Below are 22,670 nucleotides of genomic sequence, written 5' to 3' on the forward strand. Positions count from 1 at the left end.
TACCTGGCGTCATAGAGAAGAAATGATTTTCAAGTGGGGGCATTCTTTTATCCTCTCTCAATAGGAAATTTAAAAATGTCCCCATCACACTATCATCCCCCAAGTGAGTTCATCCTTGATCTTCTTTACGTTTACCTTGAAAACATCACATTTGTGAACCCATACCAACAGGGCAGTGGCATTTTCTTGGCTCTAAGGCAGAGGAAGCTCTCGACAGCAATACATCCTAAAGAAGAGGGGGTATGGTAGAGCCCCCTGACTGAACTGATAAGGAAGCCAAGAGAGGCAAAACACGGGTGCGTGTTCAAGGCTTTACGGAGCAGTTAACCTTGGGACTCACCTGTGTGTACAGACAGAGCAGTGGCTTCTGGTCAGCACATTTATAGAGCTTTCCAAATCCCTGGGTTTTTTTCTCCACTTGTGCTTTTATCTCTCTCTGAACTTTATGCCCGGGTTCTGTCTGCTGATAGTCTTTACACACAGAGACTGCCACGAGATTAAACAGGGAGAAGTCTAAAGGTTTCCTTTGTCATCGTTGACGTCTGAAAGTCTTTAATAGAAGTGCATAGCTCCCACCAGCTAGAGAGCAGCACAAAGAGCCACCCTCCCCCCATACGAGTGACAAACGCTTTACAAATCACAGCCTCCAGAGAAAGGACAAGAAACTGTCAAAGGTTCTGGTGGAAAATAACCAGACTCAGAAAATCTCAACACTTCATGGGATGCAGTCAGCAAGCTGGAGGCTCTAGCTGTATAGTTGCACGTCATAAAACACCAGTGTCACAGTTTTAGACAGAAGACGAAGAAGAAAACACAGGAAATGCAAACCTATTTTCGTCTTTCTCTGGGCGGAGGGATTTCAATACCACAGAACACTTCACAAAAGGCAGGAAATGACGACGCTAAGGGTAAAAATCATTCATACTGAAAGAAGAAAGCAAACAATACAAAGTCATAAGAGATGGCTTGCTCCCACTTGCCCAAGCTCTGAGGACTCACCTTGGGAACTCTGATCTTTGTGTGCCTGGGTGCTCCGTGGCACAGGGGCAAGCTATCCGAATTCTCTGGGTCTGGAGAAGGCATTTCCAATTGGAACATTGACAGCCTTAGCTACTCAGCAAGAGCTGTGCCCAACATAGGTTTTAATTTTCTTCCGTGAAGACTGTTTTCTGGCTGCAGTAATCCTGTATGCTAGCTGTGATCCTAGCTCTCACAGGTTCTTCAACTGTTCAATTATTCAAATAATCAGGTGAACGTCATTTCTAAACACTGAGGTATGCAGAGCTTTTCAAATGTGAGTTGCCATAAAGATGCTTCTTTTGAAAGATGTCAAAGTGTTAAAAAATCAAGGAAATGAAATGAAATACAGCTTCTTAATTAGTGTAGTAATGTGTTGGAGTGGGAACGGGAAAGCCGTGTGATGTGGGCTAGAGCAGTGGTCACTCGTAGAGAAAGACTTCCAGATAAAATGGTACCTTGAACTTTAGGATGTTTGAAATCTTTACATAGAGTACTTTGTCATCTTAATAAAAAGCCCAGCTTCTAGTATTTATAAGGGAATTTTGAGGTTTATCATAGATTATCTAGATAGAGAAATTCCAATGAGTAACTAACGATTGCATTTCAATCACTTTCCCCCTCTGATGGTAATTCAGTATTAATATCATTAGTAATTATTATTAGTGTTACTGTCAGTCCTGAAGGGCCAGCCTACAGCTTCTCATGCCAAATTCATGCTGTGATCACTGAGCTACATCCCCAGCTTTGAATAAGTTTATAATGACCAATTGTTTTCTATACTACTTCAAGAAAAAAATCTATTGGTAAGTGCGGGGATGCATTTAAAATCTAATTTAGCTTTTAAATTACTAGAACATTCTTTTTCAGCAATAACATCTTATTACTCTCCTCATTACCTAGATAACAAAGTCCAAATTCTGTGATCTGCTTCGGAAGTATGCTTCCAAGTTTTCTTTTCCTCTCCTCCTTATTAAAATCCTATCTCTAAATTGGATCATTTGCATAGCTATCAACTTTCATAGAAAATGAATTCTCACCACGCATCAGGAGCTGTGGAATGAGAAATGAAGAAGAGACAGCCCTTGCTCTCAAACAGCTCACAGCCTCACAAAGGAGATGATGTCGTAATGGTTCCATAGCATCCCTACAGGTGTAAGACCTGCGATGTGCTCATAGCCCGAGTGCAGATATGGCTGCCCTCCTTGCATGATGGGTAAACAGTTTATGGAAGAACTCACAAAGAAGCTGGATGTTGGTGGCACATGCCTTTAATCCCTGCACTTGGGAGGCAGAGACAGGTGGAACTCTGAGAGTTTGAGGCCAGCCTGGTCTACAAAGTGAGGTTTTTCTCTGTTACAGACAGAAACCTTGTCTAGTGAGGGTAGGAGATGGGGAGAACTCATGGGGAGAAAGCAAACAAACTGTAATTCACCAAACAAAAGACACAACAGACAAGGGAGCAGTATGCTTTCAGGCACACTCAAAAGCTCAAAACGGAAATGTGGGTGTATTAGTCAAAGTTCTCTAAAAGAACAGAGCCTTCATAATGAATACATACCAAAAAGGGATGCATTAGTTTGGCTTACACAGTACACGTCGGACAGCTAAGACCCCAAGCAATGGTGCAGGGGGGACCTAAATTGGTTTTGCCCTGTAGTCAGACTAATGAATATCTTAAATGTCACTACAGAACCTTTATACAGCAACTGATGAAAACAGAGACAGAGACCTGCAGCAAAGCACTGAGCTGAGCTCCAAAGTTCAGTTGAAAAGTGGGAAGAGTGAGAATATGAGCAAAGAAGTCAAGACCATGATGGGGACACCCATTCTCTTTGGATGGAGACCTTGCTCAGACTAGATATAGTAGAAAGGACCTTGGACCTTCCTCAAAGCAATGTGTTTTACCCTGAGGAGTGGATGGGGGTGGGGCAGAGGAGAAGATGGCGGGAATGAGGGGAGAGTAGGAAGTGGGAACTGGGATTGGTATATATGAAAAAAGATAGTTTGTTTCCTTTTTCAAAAAATAAAATTAAAAAATAAAGGATCATGAAATGTAAAAACAAAAGGCATGTTGTGTAGGTGTTCATTGGTGACTTGAGACTAAGCAGAAAGTAATATAAATTACACTTATTACACTGCTTGAAGGAAAATAAATTAAATCCAGATAGCACAGGGACAAAATACAAACAACCCATTGTGTTGAAGAAAACTATGCAACTTTGGTGGGAAGACAAGGAACTATGACTATGAAAACCCTCAGTGGCCACTGAGGACTGAAATAATTTTATATTTTTAATATAAAATTTTTAAATATAATATAAGCACACATATATACTTATATACATATACACTCATATACTTATATACATATATATATACACTTACATATATATCCAGTACCAGAAAAACATATATTTGTGTATATATGAATCATATAATATCAATATATTCAGTACATACACTGAATACACACACGCTTGTGTGTGTTAAATCCCCAGGGCATTTTAGCTGTAAGTGCCTTCTCTGCTTTTGACCACTCCATACTACGTGCTTCCTAGTCATCCAACTGGAGCCCATAATGAACAAGGAAGCCATCAGCATTTAGATTAAAAATCACAGGTGTGTTCCGACAGCCTGAGTCCAGCTGAGGCCTGAGGAAGTTACAGAATTTTCCATCTCCTAGGTAATCCCCGGACATTGAAATGTCCGGGAATTACCAGCCTAAGAAATCTCCACACATAGATTATCTGGAGTAAAAACATCTCCTGATGTGTTCGGGAAAGACTTGTCTCCGCTACAAGGGGGGATTGAAGCACAAACAAAAACAAAGCTAGAGAGATGGTTTAGCTGCTTGTATAGCCTGAAGAGAATTTTCTCTGGCTGAAAATTAGTCCAAGGATATATAAATCTAATATTCACCTTCCTATTTTATTAACAGACTATACCCGAAATGAAGTGGCCCAAATGGATTAGGGTCAGCTCTGCAGGTCCTTCCACTCTGCACAAAGAGCCTCAAAGATGGAGTTTTTCCTTTACTGTTCTGTCTTATAGGGTCATTTCTAAAATTACCACCACTAAAAGTATTGCCAAAAGAGGTTAGCAAAACCAGACTGTTTGCATAGCTTGAAAGATGGCTCAGTGGTTAAGAGAACTGACTACTCTTGCAAAAGACCCTCGCTTGTTTTCCTGTATCCACATGGTGGCTCACAACCATTGTAACTCCAGTTCCACGGGATCTGATGCTCTCATTTGATCTTCATGGGTACCAGGTACGCAGGTGGTGGTGCACATACGTGAATGAATACAAAACACTCAGACACACAGATTAAAATAAATAATACTTTTTTGTTTCTTTTAAGTCGGACTGATTGGGACCATAGAGATGGCTCAGCAGGTGAAAACATTTGCAGCACCTGCCTGGCAATGTAAGTTCAATTACCAGAAGTCACATGAAGGCAATTGGAGAGAGGAGATGTCATAGATTTGTCTTCTTACCTTCATGTGCTCACATACACATAATACATCTGCCCACACCCATAGACAGACAGACAGACAGACAGACAGACAGACAGACACACACACACACACACACACACACACACATACACACACACTTTTAAAATTCAACTGGTTACTGCATCAGATTTTAAGAACCAGGTACTTTTAGTGATTTGTAAGACTGGAGTGTAATTCCCAGACAAAGATCTAGAAGCTTTCAGTGGTAGAGAAAGAGGCTTTTCCAGGACCCCTCAGTAATGTTTCAATGGGGTGAACTTGAGAAAGTCATGGCCGTGGTGAGCCAGCTTCTGCACAGGGTGAAAGAGGTGGGTTTTGATGCTGAAGGTGGGGGGGGCAGTTTGCAGGATTTGTCCAATTCCTTGGTTTATAATAGAACAATGTCCCAGAACTCACCATCCTTTCAAAGAAGGATTTGAGGCAGTTATAGAAGGATCCAAAATCTCTCTGGAGCTTTGATTTTTCTTTGCTGAGTATGATGGATATTTTGATTGGCTTCTTTTGTAGGGGAATAATCAAAGTTCTGTACTGAATGTCTCCTGATCACTGTTTTTCCTGATTCTCTCATCTCTCATCTCTCACTTCCATCTTTTCTACCTTTCCTGATGGCTAAGAAAACTGATCCCACAACCAGACTAACTGGAAATGCTGCTTAAGTTGCGCTCTCACATTTTAATCTCCATCTCGTATCATTAGAATATGGCTGGATTATAATTCAAGATTTTTTTGGAATGAACACAAACTATTGAGGGAGATGTTAGGTATAGTTTATAGTCACTTGATTTATAGAATATATTTTTCTAGCTCTTCAAGGGAAGCACACTAGGTCATAGAAAACAGATTTTCTTCATGAATTTGTTTTAGCAATTATTTAAGGATAGTCTACTTATTAATGTTCTTATTTTCAAACCCCTCAATAATCCAGTTTTCTCAAAAACATAAAGTGATCAGCTACTCTCGTAATGTTCCATGGATCATTTTTATGACATACAAAGTCTGAAGAAATTTGTAGCTCATGGGATTAAATTTTGATCTATCAGAGATGCGTCTTTTGTATCACACGGTATTTCTGGACCATCTTTGAATTTGCTAATCATTAAAATACTAGGAATTTCTTTTTAAGTGATCATTGTTTGCAAAATAAAACTCTTATTCTTTTTATAACACAGATTCTATCTTATCCTGGGTTTCAATTTACTATATGCAAGCAGAAAAACTTCTCCCAACAAAGGTTTAATTAGAATTGTTAATAGCTATGATTTCCAAAGTGTTTGAGTCAGCCTTAGTAATAATTAGGGAGTCTTGTTCCATACAAAATGCTTTATTTAACCTTCATGCCTTCATTCAGATAATTATACAAATGCATACAGATAAAGGTTTAAACTCTATTTCAGTTCACAGCTCAATTCATAGGAAAGTTGAATACAGAAAAGCAATGCACCAACAGAATATGTCTGAGACACCATTGAAAACGATAACACTTGTTCATTTAAATCTCTGAGAATAGAATGGAATACTCTTCTGAGAGAACCTCACTAGGAGAGTCTCCCTTTTCATTATCATAGGGCAAAAAAAATCACCATTTTACAGTAAAAGAAAAAGCTCTGAGTATATTTACAATACATACACTATACATAAATACAAGAACAACACTTACATAATATTAATAAACTCATAACAGGAGCTGCCTAAACACTACAGAGTATATAAATGCAGAGGAAACTATTAGGAAATTAGATATTTAAGCTGAAGAAATAAATTCATTTGCAATTAAAATTCAGAACAGAAAAGCCAAACAAAGAAGTAAGAACTCAACACATTTGCTTGCCAGCATCATTGGGGGATTTCCCCCTTTAATGTAGGCTCTCCTCTGGGCACTCTTAGCTCTCTGGGTCATATGCCCAAGAGTTTTGTTGTAAGATTAGATCCATAATATGAATCAGAAGCAGCCCAGCTATTCACTTTGCTGTGCAGAGGCTTCTAGCCTAGAATAACCACTTTGCAAACTAAAGGACAATTTTTATATTTTTTTACACAGAACGATCTTGTGATCCAATGACCGTGTGTAATGAGCTAAGTGTTGAGGAAAAGCAAAGAGATGCCTGCTTGATTTGGCCAAAGATGATGTTTTCTTTGTTCTCATATGTTTTTCAGATACGACTGGGAGATTTACTCAAAGGAGTATGACGTCTGCGCTGACTGACCCTCTCCACCAAGAGAAATGTCTAGACTACTACTAATTATAACTAAGTCATTTTAAGTGGCAGGTGGGTAGCTTAAAGGTGGTCTGCTCTCCTCATTTCACAACACAGACAGTGCCTAGTACATCCTTCTATGGACAAACATGAATGTGCTGGTTTCTCTTTGTAAAAAGTGATCATGATACACATAATTGCATTCTGAGGCAGGATGACATCATACATAAGACAATGTTTTCAAGCTGGTGTTGTTAAGGACTTATCGCACATCCATCCATAGGTGGTTTGCCATGTGATGCAATGTGTCCCACATAGACATGAACAAAACAATACAACCACCACACCACCCCGTGGGGGGGGGGGAGACAGTGGTTTTCAAAAATGAACCTTCAAACACAACACATTGTACACAGACAAGTTGATAGGAAAGAGCCTTGTATGTAGGCACCAGTGCCCAGTTCAGGAATACCCACTGAATGTAAAAATCTGAGGACCAAAATATACTCTATAGTCTCGATACAACACAAAACTCTGCCATGAGAAGGCTAGAAAAGTGAGTAGGGGGAAAAATATATTTTCTATTATGTTTTTGGTTGTATTTTCAGATAATGAAATGAGCAGAAAAGGAAGATGTCAAAATATCCCTAAAATAACTTAGTTTTTGATTGACTGGATACTTTTTGTAGAATTGGAGCTGAATTCTCTCCTATAAACCCTCATTTCTCAACAAAAGTTAATCTCTGTCAAAGACTTGGCTACCTTGCTTTTGAAAAAAGAATCACTCACAACAGGAATCACTGAAACACTTCACAATTCTGGAGATGAAATGTAGGGGAAAAAAGGTTATTGATGTGCCTGTTCCCACTATTCATTTCTTGTCAACCCACTTAGAGGGGTGGCATTGCCATCTGAGAAATAATTGTTGTTGAAACTCAATTAAGTGACAGGAGTCTAAGTCTACAGGAGATGGGAGGCATAGACACTTGCTTTCAGCATGGAAGAAGTGGCTTACGCAGCTTTTATCTCTTCCCCCAGCCAACTAACAGGGAGAACGATCATAATTCAGGGGATTCATTTTCAGAAACTGAAACACTCTGAGAAATGGCATTCTTAATGTTCTCAAGGTCCATTAGCACTGCCATGAATCAATACTGTCAGAGACTTTCTTCTATGCAGAAAGGGAAGGATTTTACGTCTCTGACGTTAGGCAGCTCCTCACATAAGACTCAAACTAACAATACTATAAGCAAATTACTTATGAGACTATTTAAAACATTCCAAGACAGTGCTGTTATGTGAGAACTCTGGAAAGAAACTGCCCACTGGTCATCTCAATGCTGACATCAAGACCCTCTGGACACCTGTTAGGAAGTACCTCTACAGAGGGGAGGGTCTTAGACACAGCCTTGCCAAGGTTATCACAGGTCTGTGTTAGGAAAAAAGGAATGACTACACATACAAAGAAATATGAAAATTGAGAAAAACTACCTGGGACTAAGTGATAGTAATAAGTAAGAAGGGTTTCAAAGATCTTGGGAGCTCTGGGCAAACATTTGGAAGAAATCAACAAGTTTAGGGAGGTCTGTGGTTCAATGTTTGTCTAGAATTACTGCCCATCAGTGAGTTTCCAGGAAGGGGTGGATTTCAAATCCTCTGTACCATTGTCTGATGTAGCAGGTTCTTCTGTCTATGTGTTGCTTTCATTGGTTGAATAAAGAAACTGTCTTGACCTTTTGATAAGGCAGCACTTAGGTAGGTAGAGTAGACCTTACTGAATGCTGGGAAGAAGGGCAATGTGGCAGACACCATAAAGCTCCTGCCCAAGACTGACGCTGGTTAAAATCTTTCTCCATAAGCCATGACCTCATGATGCTATACAGGTTATTAAAAATGGGTTAGATCAAGATATGTAAGTTAGCCAATAAGAGGCTAAAACTAATGGGCCAAGCAGTAATTTGATTAATATAGTTTCTGTGTGATTCTTTCAGGTGTAAGCTAGCAAAGCAGTCAAGACCAAAAACAGGCCCACTCCTCCTACAACAATTGTCAATTCATGTGCTAAATCATCTGCTAGATCATATTCCTACAGGGTTCTCATAACAAAACCAAGTTAGACACTGGGAACATGGCAGCCAGGACAAGGGAAGAAAGCTATGTGCTATACTACAAAGAAGGCCCTCTTAACTTATTTTGTGCCCCTGGATATCTCAGCTGTTCTCATTGTGCCTTGGTTTCCCACCCATGAAGGGGAGACCAGTTGTACAGACTGGAGTGACCGTGTTAAAATCCCTCAGCGTGAGCTTTGAACCTCCCAGGGTACTTCTGCACGTTCAGACAACACACGGGGAGGAGGAAGTCAGAATGTCTGATGTCAGCGTGATCAGGGATTAGAGTAGCTGTGCTGTGACATTAGCACCTGTTTGCTACGCTCTCTCTCTCCCTCTTGATGCATGTGTCTTCATCCCTATTATCTGAAACAGAGTAGGGTAAAGAGCGGATGGTCTTCTTGACCTGAGGTTGGGGCCTGGAGAATGCTGTCCACCGCAGTACCACACTGTCTAAAAACCTGAAGGCTTATTCCCGGCCATACATTGAGAATCATCATTATTGAGTGTTTGGCTCTAATATAGCTTTGCTGGTAGCCTCGACAGCTTGTCTGGGCAAATTCATGCACTGAGACAGCAGGGGTGAAGACTACACTGAGTTCGTGTCTATGCCCAGTTTTATTGTTTATCTCTACCTATGACTCCACTTGCAGCCATAAAACAATTTGAGGAGAAAAACTTGTGAACTTCGGAATGTACACAATGAGGTAACTGCCAGGATTAACTAAATAACTGTCTGAAGGCCTTTGCAAGTATCACAAGATTTTTTTTTGGGGGGGGAGGGAAGAGGACTTGTCAGTGTTGACCTCCATATTCTCCTTGATGATATCAGGATTTATTGGGTGAAAAGAGAATGAAGCACAAAAGATGAACTTGCACACTGATGTAAGTGGGTAAAATAAAGAAGATAAAAGTCTCTCGCTGTTTCGCACTAAGTGCATCAGTGTTTTTAACTGAGCAAGTCTTTCAGAGCTCTGTTATAAATGTGAGGTACACTTTATCTGAATATTGTAATTGTTCTACATCGTCATGTACACTGAAGATAACTTTATTTTCCATATTCACCTGATCGTATTCAAGTAAGACAAAGAAAATTAAGAGATATTAATTGCAAAGAGGGTTACTTATACTTCAAAGTGATGAAAGCCCTTTTCTGTGGGTTTGTGGGAACAGATCTAATTTACTATGTGCATATATTTACTCTGTGTGCGCTCAAACCGTGCAGGAAAAACTCGGTAGGATGAAGAATTATTGCTGTGTGAAAGTATAGGATTATCTCATTGGTCATATTCATTGACAGGCACTTTCAGCTTTTAATTAATTTCTGGGGAAAAATGGGCATTAACTTTTTCTTATTGCCACTACAGAGTCTTTTAATATGTGGCTATATCAATACACTTAAACTCATCAACATGTACCTACATTGGAAAGCAACCCCTCTGAAACTCAGACAAGAATAAACACCTGATTTTATTGTTTTCAATGGAGAACCACTCTGCTAAGAAGGATAACTGAGAATGATTGCTAGATGATTTTTCTAGAACAAGCACATCTCCATTTTTCCTTTTTCAAGAAAAGACAAGTATGAAGAAATGACCTCATCTGAGTTTCAAACCATTCTGGCTAAGCTATGACAAGCAGCCACTCCATTCTGACCAAGCACCATGAACATCAACAAGAGGGACCATTTCCGCTGGCAACATCACCAATTGTGAGTACCCTCCACACACAAGGCATAGCTGAATAAGTGTTTTTTTTTTTTATTGTGATGAAAACTAGAAGCTTTCCCCCAACATATGTCATCAAACTATTTACAACCTCTGTAAAATTGGCATGTTTGAAAATACTTTGTCCACTATCACATATGTTACGAATACAGTAAAATAGCTTCACTCTATTTTTTTAAAGATGCAGAACCCTTCCATTTTATTTTATTATGAAAAATCTGAATTTCTATTGCAATTGCTCAGTATTTAGCATATTTAAAATACCAATGGGCATGGTTTGCTAAACAGACATTACTCTATAATGAAATTGTGAAAATATAGCATTTTGAATTTGTATATACATTTCTTAACTATAAAATGCAGGCAAAGTTACATAGTAGTATAAGCTGATTCTCTAGTCAGGTAATAACTTACATTTCTACATAGTATGGATTATCACAAAGTATTTCTTTTACAAAAGTTCTTTGTTGATATTTAGTCGCCTGCCGGCTGCTGCATGTGCAGGTGTGTGCACACAGGTGCATGTGTTGGGGGTGTCTCTCCAGGTAAGTGAAAGGCAGTGTGGGAGCAAGGAGAAATGTAACATGGAAGACATGACCGGTCAAATCTCTTCCCGAGACTAAACCAAGACCGGTTCCTTCTGCAGGGAATTCAACCTCAGAACAAGTCAAGGAAGAGATTTGGCTGATGGCATTCATTTATGTGACAAACTTAATGAGAGTGGGGTATGAACTATGAGTATTAAGGCTTCCTGGGCCTATGGTGGTTCATCAACATCAGTTCACATTCGATGCTTTCTAGGCAGACTGCATGGGTGCTGGTATTGCCCCTGCTTCAGTCAGTTCTATGACTTCTCAATATAAAAGGGATAGACAGCCTTGAAACAACCTCTCAGCTACTTTTCTAGGCAGTTACAAGAAGAAAACAAAGGCATATTAATACTACCGAAGGCCTCACCTCACCCGATTTATTCAATTGCAGCTTTGGTACATATAATAAACAAAGTACAGACTAAGGAACACTGCATCTCGTATCCATATACACGTTATCATTCTAATGAGCTGATCTCAAAGTGCAGACTTACATTTCCATTCAGAAACAATTGGCAATTTGGAGTTAAACAATTTGTATAAACATGAATATAGTCTTTGCATTAGCTATTCCAAATTTCCCTCATGACTAACATAGCTTTTCTAATCACCTAGAACTTTCATTTGTAAACAGTGAAGTGTTTTGAAAGACCCCGCCCCTAACTCATCTTCCTCTGTCCCATTTAAACTTTAAAGTGATATTTAAAAGTGCTCATTTTACTCACATAACTGACCTTCAACTTTTTGAAAACAAAAAGCATACGCATTTTGTAAAGGCAGTAGTATCATTTCCATGGTAAAGCCATCAGGAACCTCTTTCTCAACGCTATAACAGAACTTAAAATCAAGCAGTGTCCAAAGCAATCGACAGCAGGAGGCTGGAGCTGAATGGGAAGTTTCTTTACAAACAACTTAAGGTTGGAATATAAGGGACTCTCTGTAAACCCTCAAGTAACTCAACTCCCTTGTCATTAGTCTTCACATGGCAGGGAGACAATCATTTCTTCCTGCTTGTCACCAGGTATTACCAACCACACATGAGCTCCCTAGCTGCAAGCTGAACCACTTCAAATTTGAAGCCCAAACTTGCTCTGCTTAGGGAACACCAAGAAGTCCTTCAGGATTCTTTCCCTTTTTCGATAGTTTCTCATAGACTGTGCTTTTCAAGAAGCTAGATATGCACATAAAATGACTGGCTGCTTTTCTGTGCCTAAGGATATCATATTTCCCTCAGTCCCAAACCACCTGCCAAGGAGTACTGCTTACATCCCCTAGATGAGTTCCAAGTGAGTTTCAGTTCTTGGGCCACATCAGAGACATGTTCACTTGTGCTTACATCCTTTCTAAAAACATCACTGTGTCCAAAGGAGGGGGATGCTGTAACGATGGCAGATTTCATCAGTGATCTTACCATCTCAGTCTGCTTCCCACTGATGGGGAGTGAGTGGGGGAAGCTTGCTTCCCCAAGTCTTCCCTAAGCGGTTAGGCGCAACTCCTTTTCGTTCTGTGCTAAATTTAAATCAAGATGTCACTCAGGAAGCTTTCCCTGCCTGTCAGTTCAATGAATTCTACCTGTAAAACTTGTAAGATGTCTCTCAGTGGGAAGAGGATTGGCTCTGATGAGAGCAGACAGAACGAAGCCAAATCTATCCTTCACTTGAGTGACTTCCCCTGTACCTGCCAACTAGACTCTGGGGCCAGCGCCTGGGGAGATCATGGTCGCTTGCTACTGTCTGAGTTCTTTGCACTGGCCAGTTACTAATGCTGGCATGCATCAGGAAGCCTGTTTTTATTCTGAATGATAACAGGCAATGAGAAGTAGGAAGTGCATACAGTACAGATAAAAAAAAAAAATGTTCCAGTTGGTTGAAAAAAAAAATCCCACTGGCTGGTGGGTACCAGTCCGTGTAGCTGAAGCTAGTTCTCAACAGAACTGTAGCCCTTGTTAGAGGGAAATTGCCTGATGAGTTCTTCAGACCTGGCAAAAAAATATTAGAGCACATATTTTTGAAGCCAGGACTTGATCTGTAAATCATAATACTTTTGCCTGAACATTTATTAAAATTCCTTTAAAAGTGCTCCAACCCAAGCCGTTCTTCTAGTAGTGTTTATAGTCCTTGCTTTGTCAGAACCCAATACCCCAAATTAGAAACGGATACTGTAAAGGAGAACTCTGTCACCAGACATCCTTTTAGAATGTGCAGACATTTAAAAATGAGCTAGGAATATTATGTGGTTAATTTGTGCAATTTCCCAAATCAAGCATCTGTCACTGAAATATATTGCAAAGGTCTTTGCTGGAGACCTTTTATAGTTAAGCTATAAAAAAAAAATCTTAACAACAACGAAAAAAATCTCACTAAGCCCAATTGCCACACAAAGCTGGGAAAAGAACAGCTTTTAGTGGGGACAAAAATATGATACTATATTGGAAAGAGTGCTTGTTGGGGGTGTATTGCTTTTCCTGTATATTTTTTGCTAGATACAAAAGGCTCTTCATTTGAGGGGGACATTGGAACCTGACTTTCTCGTCCTTCTCCCAGGATAAGCAGGATATCTGTCCCTGTGGATGCCAATGGGGGGAACATGGGGATTCCGGGCCAGTTTAGAAAGTGAACCATGTAGAGAAGAATCCACGGGAGAGTCAGAATCTTGGCTCTCCGGGTTGAAGAAGCAGCACCAAGGTGGGCTTCCACGGGCCCCTCTTTCCAAGGACTCATGCCCAAGCTGAACAACCCCACTGACTGAAGAGTTAACCTTCAGCTCTGCCTAGCTAGGCACCAAAGAACTGTTGCCCAACGAGAATTGGGGAGCATAATCTTTACTTGTGGTACTCGAGCAAGTAGGACGACAAAGAGCAGAAAGATGACCTCAGTGCTGTCACTAGGGCCTCTGAATGGAGCCAAGACATCTGAAATGCTGGGGTGTTTTTTTACAATCCCTTTAGTGAGTATGAAAACTGGTAACGTGAGTCCTCAGTGGAGCGATTGTAGGCAAGTCCTTCTATTCATTATTGCTTTTCCCCTCCAGAGGAGCGTTATTTCCACCTCTGCTTTGTCTCATTTTCATGTTCACTGACTTTGCATGGGCAGCCCCACCTCTTCCCTTGATGCCGGTGTGTCTAAGAAAGCTCCCCTACCCCTTGATTCCTTGTAATCGAACACGAAGGGCAGGGGAGATGATGCCTAGGTGACAGAACACTGCAGTTTGAAGTGGGGGCGGTCGTTATTATTATGACTATTGTCGTTATCGTTTTTTTTAGACAGGCTCTTCCTATTCAACTACAGAACGCCTCTGCCCGTCCATGCCAGGGCAGAGCAGAACTAGCCTTTGAGAAACTGCTCTGCCCCTCTGCTGGAACGGAAGAACAAAACATGATCAAAACAGACCAAAAACAAGCAAAGACAAACAAATGAATAGACTCTTGGTTCTCTTCCGGGAGATAGCATGAAGACAAGGTGTGAGCGCTATCTAAGTCCGCCATGACTAGCATAGAGAGCTACTTCCGTGTGCCTTCTTTTGGGGTAACAGAGCTTCCCCAACAGCCCCTTTCCTTTCTAGTTCAGGCTGCTTGCTGGTAACAGACTGGATGTGTGTTCTGGCTTACTGAGATAGGAACTGAAATCTCTGTCTAAAGGGCTTGGGGGTGGGGGAGGTGCCATGGAAGAATCATCCAAACTGAGGTCTTCTGTAACATCGATTTGTGGTAGATGACCTTTAAGGGACTGATAGCCGAGTGTCCGGCCAGCTCGGGAAATGTACAAGCTACAAACATCTTTCCAACGGCAGAGGACAGAGCACGGACAAATAATGCCTGTCTCTTCAGGACCTGAGGCGCTGAACCCCCAGGCCAGTGTGCTTGCAGCAACTCTCCCGCGGGGTGATCATGATGGGGTGGGGGGGTTACCTTCAGGCTGAAAGGAGAAGGGTTTCTTCTTGTTCCTGCTCTGGTTTCAGGCACCAAGGGACGGCGGTGCCGTTGACGTTAACACTGTAGAGGGGGCTCAGCCCTGCTGAGTTAGTTGCTCTTTAAGAGAGCCAGCTCTTATGCCCAGCCGGACGACGGGGAGCCTCCTTCACACCAGCATGTGCCTCCTCCGGTGCAGGGCCAGGTGGTCTGACCTCGAGAAGCTGCGATCACAGTCTGCACACTTGAATGGCTTCACTCCCGTGTGTTTGCGGTAATGCCTGGTCAGTTCATCCGAGCGGGCAAACTTCCAGGTGCAGCCTTCCCACGTGCATTTGTAGGGCTTCTCTCCTGGAGGAAACAAAGACACACAAGCTTTGGGGCTCCATCCTTTTGCTGTAACGACCCAGCCAGCCCTGAATGCTGGGAAAGCGTTCTCAATGGGTGTTCTATTTGGCACGTCTCTGTGAGTAAACCTTAGCATCCCACCGGGGGGGCTTTGGGGACTGAGAGGTGAGTTTCAGTTTCCTGCTGTGACATCAGTGAAGACATCAGCTAACCTTTGGATGTCTGCCTGAGGAGGGAATACTAGAGGCACAAATGGGAAGGAGAGGCTTGCTCTTCACGCTGGTGGGCTCAAGGGGAGTATTAACACCCCACAGAGTCTGATTCGGCTCTGTGGCCGGAAATCATAAACAACGGTAAAGGGTACTTAGCTCCATTTTAATAGGCCCCCTTCCCTTCAGAATATGCATCGCTTCAATGCTATAAGACTGTATAGGACAGAGACTCCAGTTAGCTATCATTCAAGGTGTCCACATCACTTCATTACAGGTACAACAACCCATTCATTGGACATATGTTATTCACAAACATCTACATTTTGTTTGTCCTTTGCGAAGAAATCTTAGACAGACTAGCAGTGCCAAAGTGAGTGTGTTTTTCAAGACCAGAGAACCAAACTGAGCCTGAGGAATTTTGAAGTGGGACTGAATGCTGAATCCTTGTAAAAAGCCCGAAGATGTTTGTAACTTGACCAGGCCTTGCCGTCTTCTTGTACGGACAGTAAAATATCCAAAGCCTGTGCTGGGAAGAGATAGCCTAGCCATTGTCCAAATGGGCTCCCAAAGGGAGCAGAACAATAGCTGACCCAGGTGCACTGTTTTCCAAAGGGAAGCCCTGTCCCCGTTCAACCCTGCAAAACTGATCTCTCCTGTCTCATCTATCCAATGGGAACCTCTAATGATGGCAGGGTAGGCAGCTCATGCTAACCTTGCATATGAAGCTGGAAGGCATCCCCCACTCCACGGGAAAGAAACTGTCCAGTGTGGTACCATAAATTACTCAAGGCTCCAGAAAAGAAAATGTCCCTGGCCCTGAATCCAGCACCTTTCACTATGCTCCAGAGGAAAGGATAAACTTTATTACGTCCTCAGTACCCAGATTGGTACTCTAAATCTAGCTAAATCCTATTTTAGTTACGTCACTAACACAATGCACCACAAAGATCTTACCTTGATGTCTGTCTCCTCTAACCCCAGAGCCTAGATTAGGTCCTAAAACAAATTCAGCTGTTAAGTTAGTGTTGGGTCTTAGGATCAAGTGGTTCAGTCCCCAGGAATCTAGAAATGATGAGGCACTAGTTGTGACCACAGGAAGTACCAGGATCTTCTAAAAGCACCCATTCAAGTGAAAGCGTACTGACTGTATCGACAGTTTTATTTATTTATTTATTTATTTATTTATTAAAGATCTCCGAAACCTCAACTTTGAATTCATTCCAGTTGTTCCAAGAAGACAGCATATGTACTTGCATGTGCTTACTGACCAGAGTTCTAGAGAAACAAAGCAAGCACAAGCCAGGTAAGTGCCTAACTTACGAAAGTCGAAGATCTGTAATCGAATACATTCCTGACAACGAGTAGCAGGTATTTACATGTTGAATACTGCTGTAGCTTTGTTTTATATCTTTATTTCTGTATGAGTTCTGGCAGTTAGCACAATATACACAAATATATTTGCCTTTGCTACCTGAGTTGATTGGTTGTCACCAAGAGACATCGCCTAGCAGTGGCTTATGCTATGAAGAAATTGCCCAGAGAGAAAGTGTAGAAGCTGAGGTAGGAAGGAGAGAGGGTCTTCTTCCCCGCTCCCCACATTATTGAAAATAATGTATTGAAAATAGCTTTCCTTTTAACATAATATATTTATGACTTTCCATTCCTATACTTCTCCAAAATCTTCTTCACCTCTCCTCCCGTCCAGATCCACCCCCCTTCTGTCAGGGATGATGAAATAAAGTTAGGTAAAAACAAAAACTAACACAGTGGAATAAGACAAAACAAACCAACAGTAGGAAAAAAGCCCAAGAAAAGACACAAGAAACAGAAACAGAGTCACAGAGACCCATTCATTACAAGCACTAAACTGGAAGCCGTAATAGATACTCAAAGGACCTATATGGTAAAAAAGAAAGAAAAGCTGTAAATAAATTAAAAAATAAGATAAAACTTAAAAAAAAAAAAAGAAAAGCTCTGAAATGTCACTAGGAAACATGGAACCTCCGAGTATCTGATGCCGTCTTCTGCTAGGCATTTTTTATCTCCCCAGTGAGACTCCCTTGGAGAAAACCACTTACAAATAAAAATTAGTTATCAGTTGTAGATAGAGTTCATGTCAGAGCCATTCGCCTACTTCTCCTTTCGGCTCCCGTGCACCATCTTGTGCAGATCCTTGCTTCCCTGGGCGTTTCACCTCAGTCCCTGTGAGTTCATGTGCACTTGGTACTGCTGTGTTTAGAAAGCCTTGTTTCCTCGGTGTCCTCCCTCCCCTCCGGCTCTTAGACTCTTTGCCTCTTCTTCAGCAGGGTTCCCTAAGACCCGAGGAGGGGAAGGCTTTTTTGATAGAGACATTCCATCAAGGCCTGGGTGTTCCATGGTGTCTCTCTTTCTGAGTAATGTCTGGCTGTGGGTCTCTGGATTTGTTCCCATCTGCTGTAGGAGGAAGTCTCTCTGCTGATGGCTGAACAAAGGATGGGTTTTTTGTTTTGTTCTGTTTTTGTTTTTTTAGAACATTAGTATTTGGTTTTGGGCTATCCAGACTCAGGTTCTTGATCACCCAAATATTATCAGGTTTGGGGTCCATTTGGTGGAGTGGGGCTTACGTCAAAGCAAATATTGACTGGTTACTCTCATGAAGTTTGTGCCCCCTTTGCATGAGCCTATTTTTCAGGCAGTATGCTATTGTTGATCAAAGCATCTGTGGCTGACTTGGTGTTTACATCTCTCCTTGGCTGACTGAAGCTTACCTTCCTTCCCATACCAAAGACAAAGGGGTCAAGGCCTATGTAGTCACCAGCTTGACTTCTCTGTGTCTAATAGTTTGTGGAGGTGTTGTCTTCAGCAATGAGGCCTTGATGTCAGTTTGGGGAGAGCAACTTATAGTCTTGGCAACAATCTAGGTTGTTTGGGGGTTTCCATAAAGACCCCTTTGGACAACAATTATTAGATGTAACCCAACTTCAGTGCTGGAAGCTCTTGCTTGATGACAAGAGATGTCTAGTTGAGGCTGCTCTGTCTCTTCTATTGTTCGGCCATTTAGGCCACCGTCCTATATACACACATTTTTACAAAGTTTTACTACTATATTTCATATGGCCCTTAGCTTTTCCCTCCCTCAACCCCTTTCTTCCTGCTACTCCTTCAAATCTTCTGTTCCAGTCCCTCCCCACACATCTATAACTGTCTATTTTATTTCTCTTTCTTAGCAAGATCTAAGAGTCCCTCCAGTCACTTAGTCTATACCTAACCTCTGCGATTCTATGGATTATAGCTTGGTTATCATTGGCTTAGCAGCTAATAGTCACAATATAACCTTATTTGTATTTCTAGATCTATGTTACCTCACTCAGGATGTTTTTTTTTCCAGTTCCACCTATTTACCAGCAAACTTCACAGTTTTATTTTTAATGGCTGAATAATATTCTATTGTATAAATGTTCCAAGTTTCTTTATCCATTCATCTGTTGAGGTTGTTTCCAATTTCTAACTATTATAAATAGCAGAACAATGAACATATGTGAGCAGCTGTGTCTGTGGCAAGATAAGGCATCCCTGGGGTGTATGTCCACGAGTGGTATAGCCAAACCTGAAGGTGGATTGATTCCCGTCATTCTGAGGAACTGCCTCATTGATTTCCACAGTGGCTGTACGAGTTTGCACACCTATCTGCCGCCATGTATGAATTTTCCTTTGACTCCGCATCCTCACAAGAAAGAGAAGTCACCCGTTTTCATGATCTGTGCCATTCAACAGGTGTAAGGTGAAATCTCAAAGTAGTTTTGATTTTCATTTCCCTGAGGTGAAGGATAGTGAACATTTATTTAAGTGTCTCTTGGTCATTTGAGTTTCCTTTTTTTAAGAATTCTCTGTTTAGATCTGTACCCCATTTTCAAACTGAGCTGTTTTATTGATATCCATTTTTGTGAGTTCCTTATATATTTCGAATATTAGGCCTCTATTGAATGGATATTTAAGTGGGCTCTGGGGATTGAACGCAGACCACCAGTCTTAAATAATGAGGTACTTTATCCACTGTGCCATCTCACTTGAAATATACTTAATATTTTTTTGCATTTATTTTCTGTGGCTCTGGGTATGTTGGGAGGTCCTGATGGCCAGAGGCTGAAGTCTACTATGGTTTAGCAGCTTTCTCCAAGCTCAGCAACATGAAGGACTCATCCCCAGCAAGGTTCCCTGCTTTCTACCTTCCCAGATTTGGAGGGTGTCTCTAAGCCTGGTTGCCTGACTAATCTCAAGGATGTCCCTTGAAATAATTCCCTGCAAGCACTCTTTCCCTGCTGACCATTTGGTAATTTAGTAACATGTTCTAGCTATTTTCATAGGGTTGTGCTTCCACTAAGCCAGGTATATGATAGGAGTGTGTAAGTTGTCCCCAGGTTTCCCAATGCTATATATTTCCTATACTCTGGAATAAAGTTGAGTTGTCTCATTGAAATCTTCTCCCAGAGGCCTATCTCCATCACCTCTGCAGCCAATCGAACCCTGTTCCCTGCCTCTGCTCTCATTACCTCCATGGATGGGTGACCAGCAGTCCCAAAGAAGACCCACATGGGTGGATGTGGATGTGCGTATGTGCAATTGCACACTTGAGGATGTTAAAGGACCACATGCCTTATTTCGTTCTCTTCCTCCATGATGGAAGTAACAGAGATCAATACCCGGCTGTGGGGCTTGGTGGTAAGCCCCTTTGCCCAATGAGCTATATTCCATTGGCCAAAAATGTCATCTTAATCGATAGCCATAAGTTATCTGTCTTTATTGTAACAATACGTGGTATCTAGATGTGTACATACACTGCATAGTGTTTATATCAAGATAAACACATCTGACTACACACTCATCACGCATTTATAGGGTAAACTTTCAGAATCCTTTCTTCTAAGTACTTGAAATATTGTTTATAGTCACTCAACTGTGCGTTGGCACACCACCACAGTCTATGCTCATCTCACCGTAACTCAGCACTGACTGTTCATCTGTCTCCCCCTCTTCTATTCCTATTCTTCTTTCTCTGCTATCCATCTTTCTTTCATGTGATCAACTTCTTTTTGTCCCATATATTAGCGAGATCACATAGTCATCGTTGTTTACCAGTGCCTGGATACATGTTTTTACATAACACATGATTGAAAGGGAGAGTTCTGCACAAAAGGGAATGGTGGCCTCCTTTGGGGGTATAGTTAGCTTCCTTCTAAGTCATTTCTTTCATTGTTACAGTTCCTATTTTAATGAAACATTTTCAGTGTAATCTTAAGCAAGTAAACATACCAGACTGGGGTGAGGACATCTGGGACTGGGAAGGTGGCTCAGTTGCTATCTCTCTGGCACCCAGGCAGTGTGGGAAGAGAGAATCAGCTCCACAGACTGTCCTTCCTCAAGCACCCTGTGGCCTAAGCACCCCACCACCCCTCCTGCTACCTATACCCCATCATCAATAATAATAACTGTTAAAAAGTATTTTTTGCTGTTGATCTAAAAATTTCTGAACTACCCTCTTACAGTTCATTTTGGATACAACTTCCTATGCACGGATGTACAGGCAGAATGCACACGCATACTCCCAAGAGGTATTAATAAAGTCCTGGGAAAATAAGAACTCACATCAGAAAATTTTTTTCCCTTGACTCGAAACAGTCAACACAAACTGATTTATTATGAATTGCTTGTCTTTTGCCATTCTGGTTAGAGAAAAGGATTAAGACCAGCTCAGGGCATTTCCATGGCATTTACCCAGCAGAAGGTTCAACAAAGTCTAAAGAAAACACCAGCTATTGAATGGATTCGGGAAAACCTACCGAACAAAACTCACTTCTGCTGGGCCTCCCGTTTCACCACCTGAAATGCTGGAAGGTAAATGTGGACCGAGACAAAGGGCAGGTGCTTTTTCATATGAAAATGACGTGCGAGCAATATATTTAGAGGAACGTGCAGTTTCAAAAGGCCTGCATTAAACAAAACACCCGTGTTCTCAGCCACTCTGTTATTTTCTCAGGCAACTGAAAAGGAACACCTTGAGCAACAGGAAGCACAGGCATTCGCTAGGTTCAGAAGTGCAGTTTTGAAATATGTCCCTGTTTAACATTGCTGAAGCCACAGGGCTCAGACAGTGACAAATGAGCTGCATTACATTCAGGGCTCAGCGTAGTTGCTGTGACAATCTGCTTCACTTGAGGAATGGCATTTGCATATGAGGAGATGGGGGGGAGCCAGAATCAAGATTTTTATCTTGTCTTCTGGGTTCTGTTACAGTTAGTTCACAAAAGTTCACAGATTTATAGATCTGGAAGGAAATTAGGCGCTTTCAAGATGAGGAAATAGAAACCTGGCGACCAAAAAAAAAAAAAAAGCTGGCATTACCAGCTTCTCTGAGTCAGCCAAGGATGGACAAGGCCACATTCCCTCTTGGGGTTTAAAGTAGCCAGCTCTACCTGGAGCTCTAAAATCAGGCAAGATGGTCAAACATGGAGCTGGGCTACCGACCTGCAGCTGGGCTCGAGGCTGCAGAATGCGGTTTCTGGAAGCGGTTTCCCCATCTCTAGAACCTTGGGTTATCACCTGTTCCTACAAGCTGTGAAACTCCAACCCGCACACTACACAATATTTAATTCTATGGCTATGAAACTTAAGGTATTCCCGTTTATTGTGAAGAAATAAAAATCAAACAATAAAGTTGGAAATACATCTTTTTTTTGCTATCCTGTGAAACATGAAGATGTGTGTGTGTGTGTGTTATCAATTTTCTTCAGGTGTGTAGCTGTGCTCACCCACACAAGCATATGTACACATACAGATCAGAGAGGCTGATGTCAGGATGCCTTTACAGTTGATTTCCCACCTCGTATTTTGCGATACAATCTCTCCTTGGATCTGCGGCTCACTGATTTGGCTAGACTGACTTGGCACTGAATACCCAGGATCTTCCTGTCTCTGCCCTGTCCAGTGCTGGGATGATGGAAGTGTGTCTTTAGGCTTAGCGCTTTCTCTCTCTCTCTCTCTCTCTCTCTCTCTCTCTCTCTCTCTCTCTCT

The 22,670-nt window shown here is 41.6% G+C and overlaps 1 protein-coding gene across 4 annotated transcripts in view; it reads right to left on the reverse strand.

The window, feature by feature from the left end:
- Positions 1-7,337: 7,337 nt before the first annotated feature.
- The window catches only part of Klf12 (Kruppel like factor 12), a 376,554-nt gene continuing 361,221 nt past the window's right edge, over positions 7,338-22,670 (reverse strand). For all 4 annotated transcript variants that reach the window (XM_026788334.1, XM_005365358.2, XM_026788336.1 and 1 more), the window contains one exon: positions 7,338-15,414. In XM_026788334.1, the coding sequence (XP_026644135.1) occupies positions 15,233-15,414 (182 nt within the window). In that variant the 3' untranslated portion in view covers positions 7,338-15,232. The remainder of the gene's footprint in view (positions 15,415-22,670) is intronic.

This window comes from Microtus ochrogaster, unplaced genomic scaffold (genome assembly GCF_000317375.1).
Source record: "Microtus ochrogaster isolate Prairie Vole_2 unplaced genomic scaffold, MicOch1.0 UNK2, whole genome shotgun sequence".
NCBI classification, from domain to species: domain Eukaryota; kingdom Metazoa; phylum Chordata; class Mammalia; order Rodentia; family Cricetidae; genus Microtus; species Microtus ochrogaster.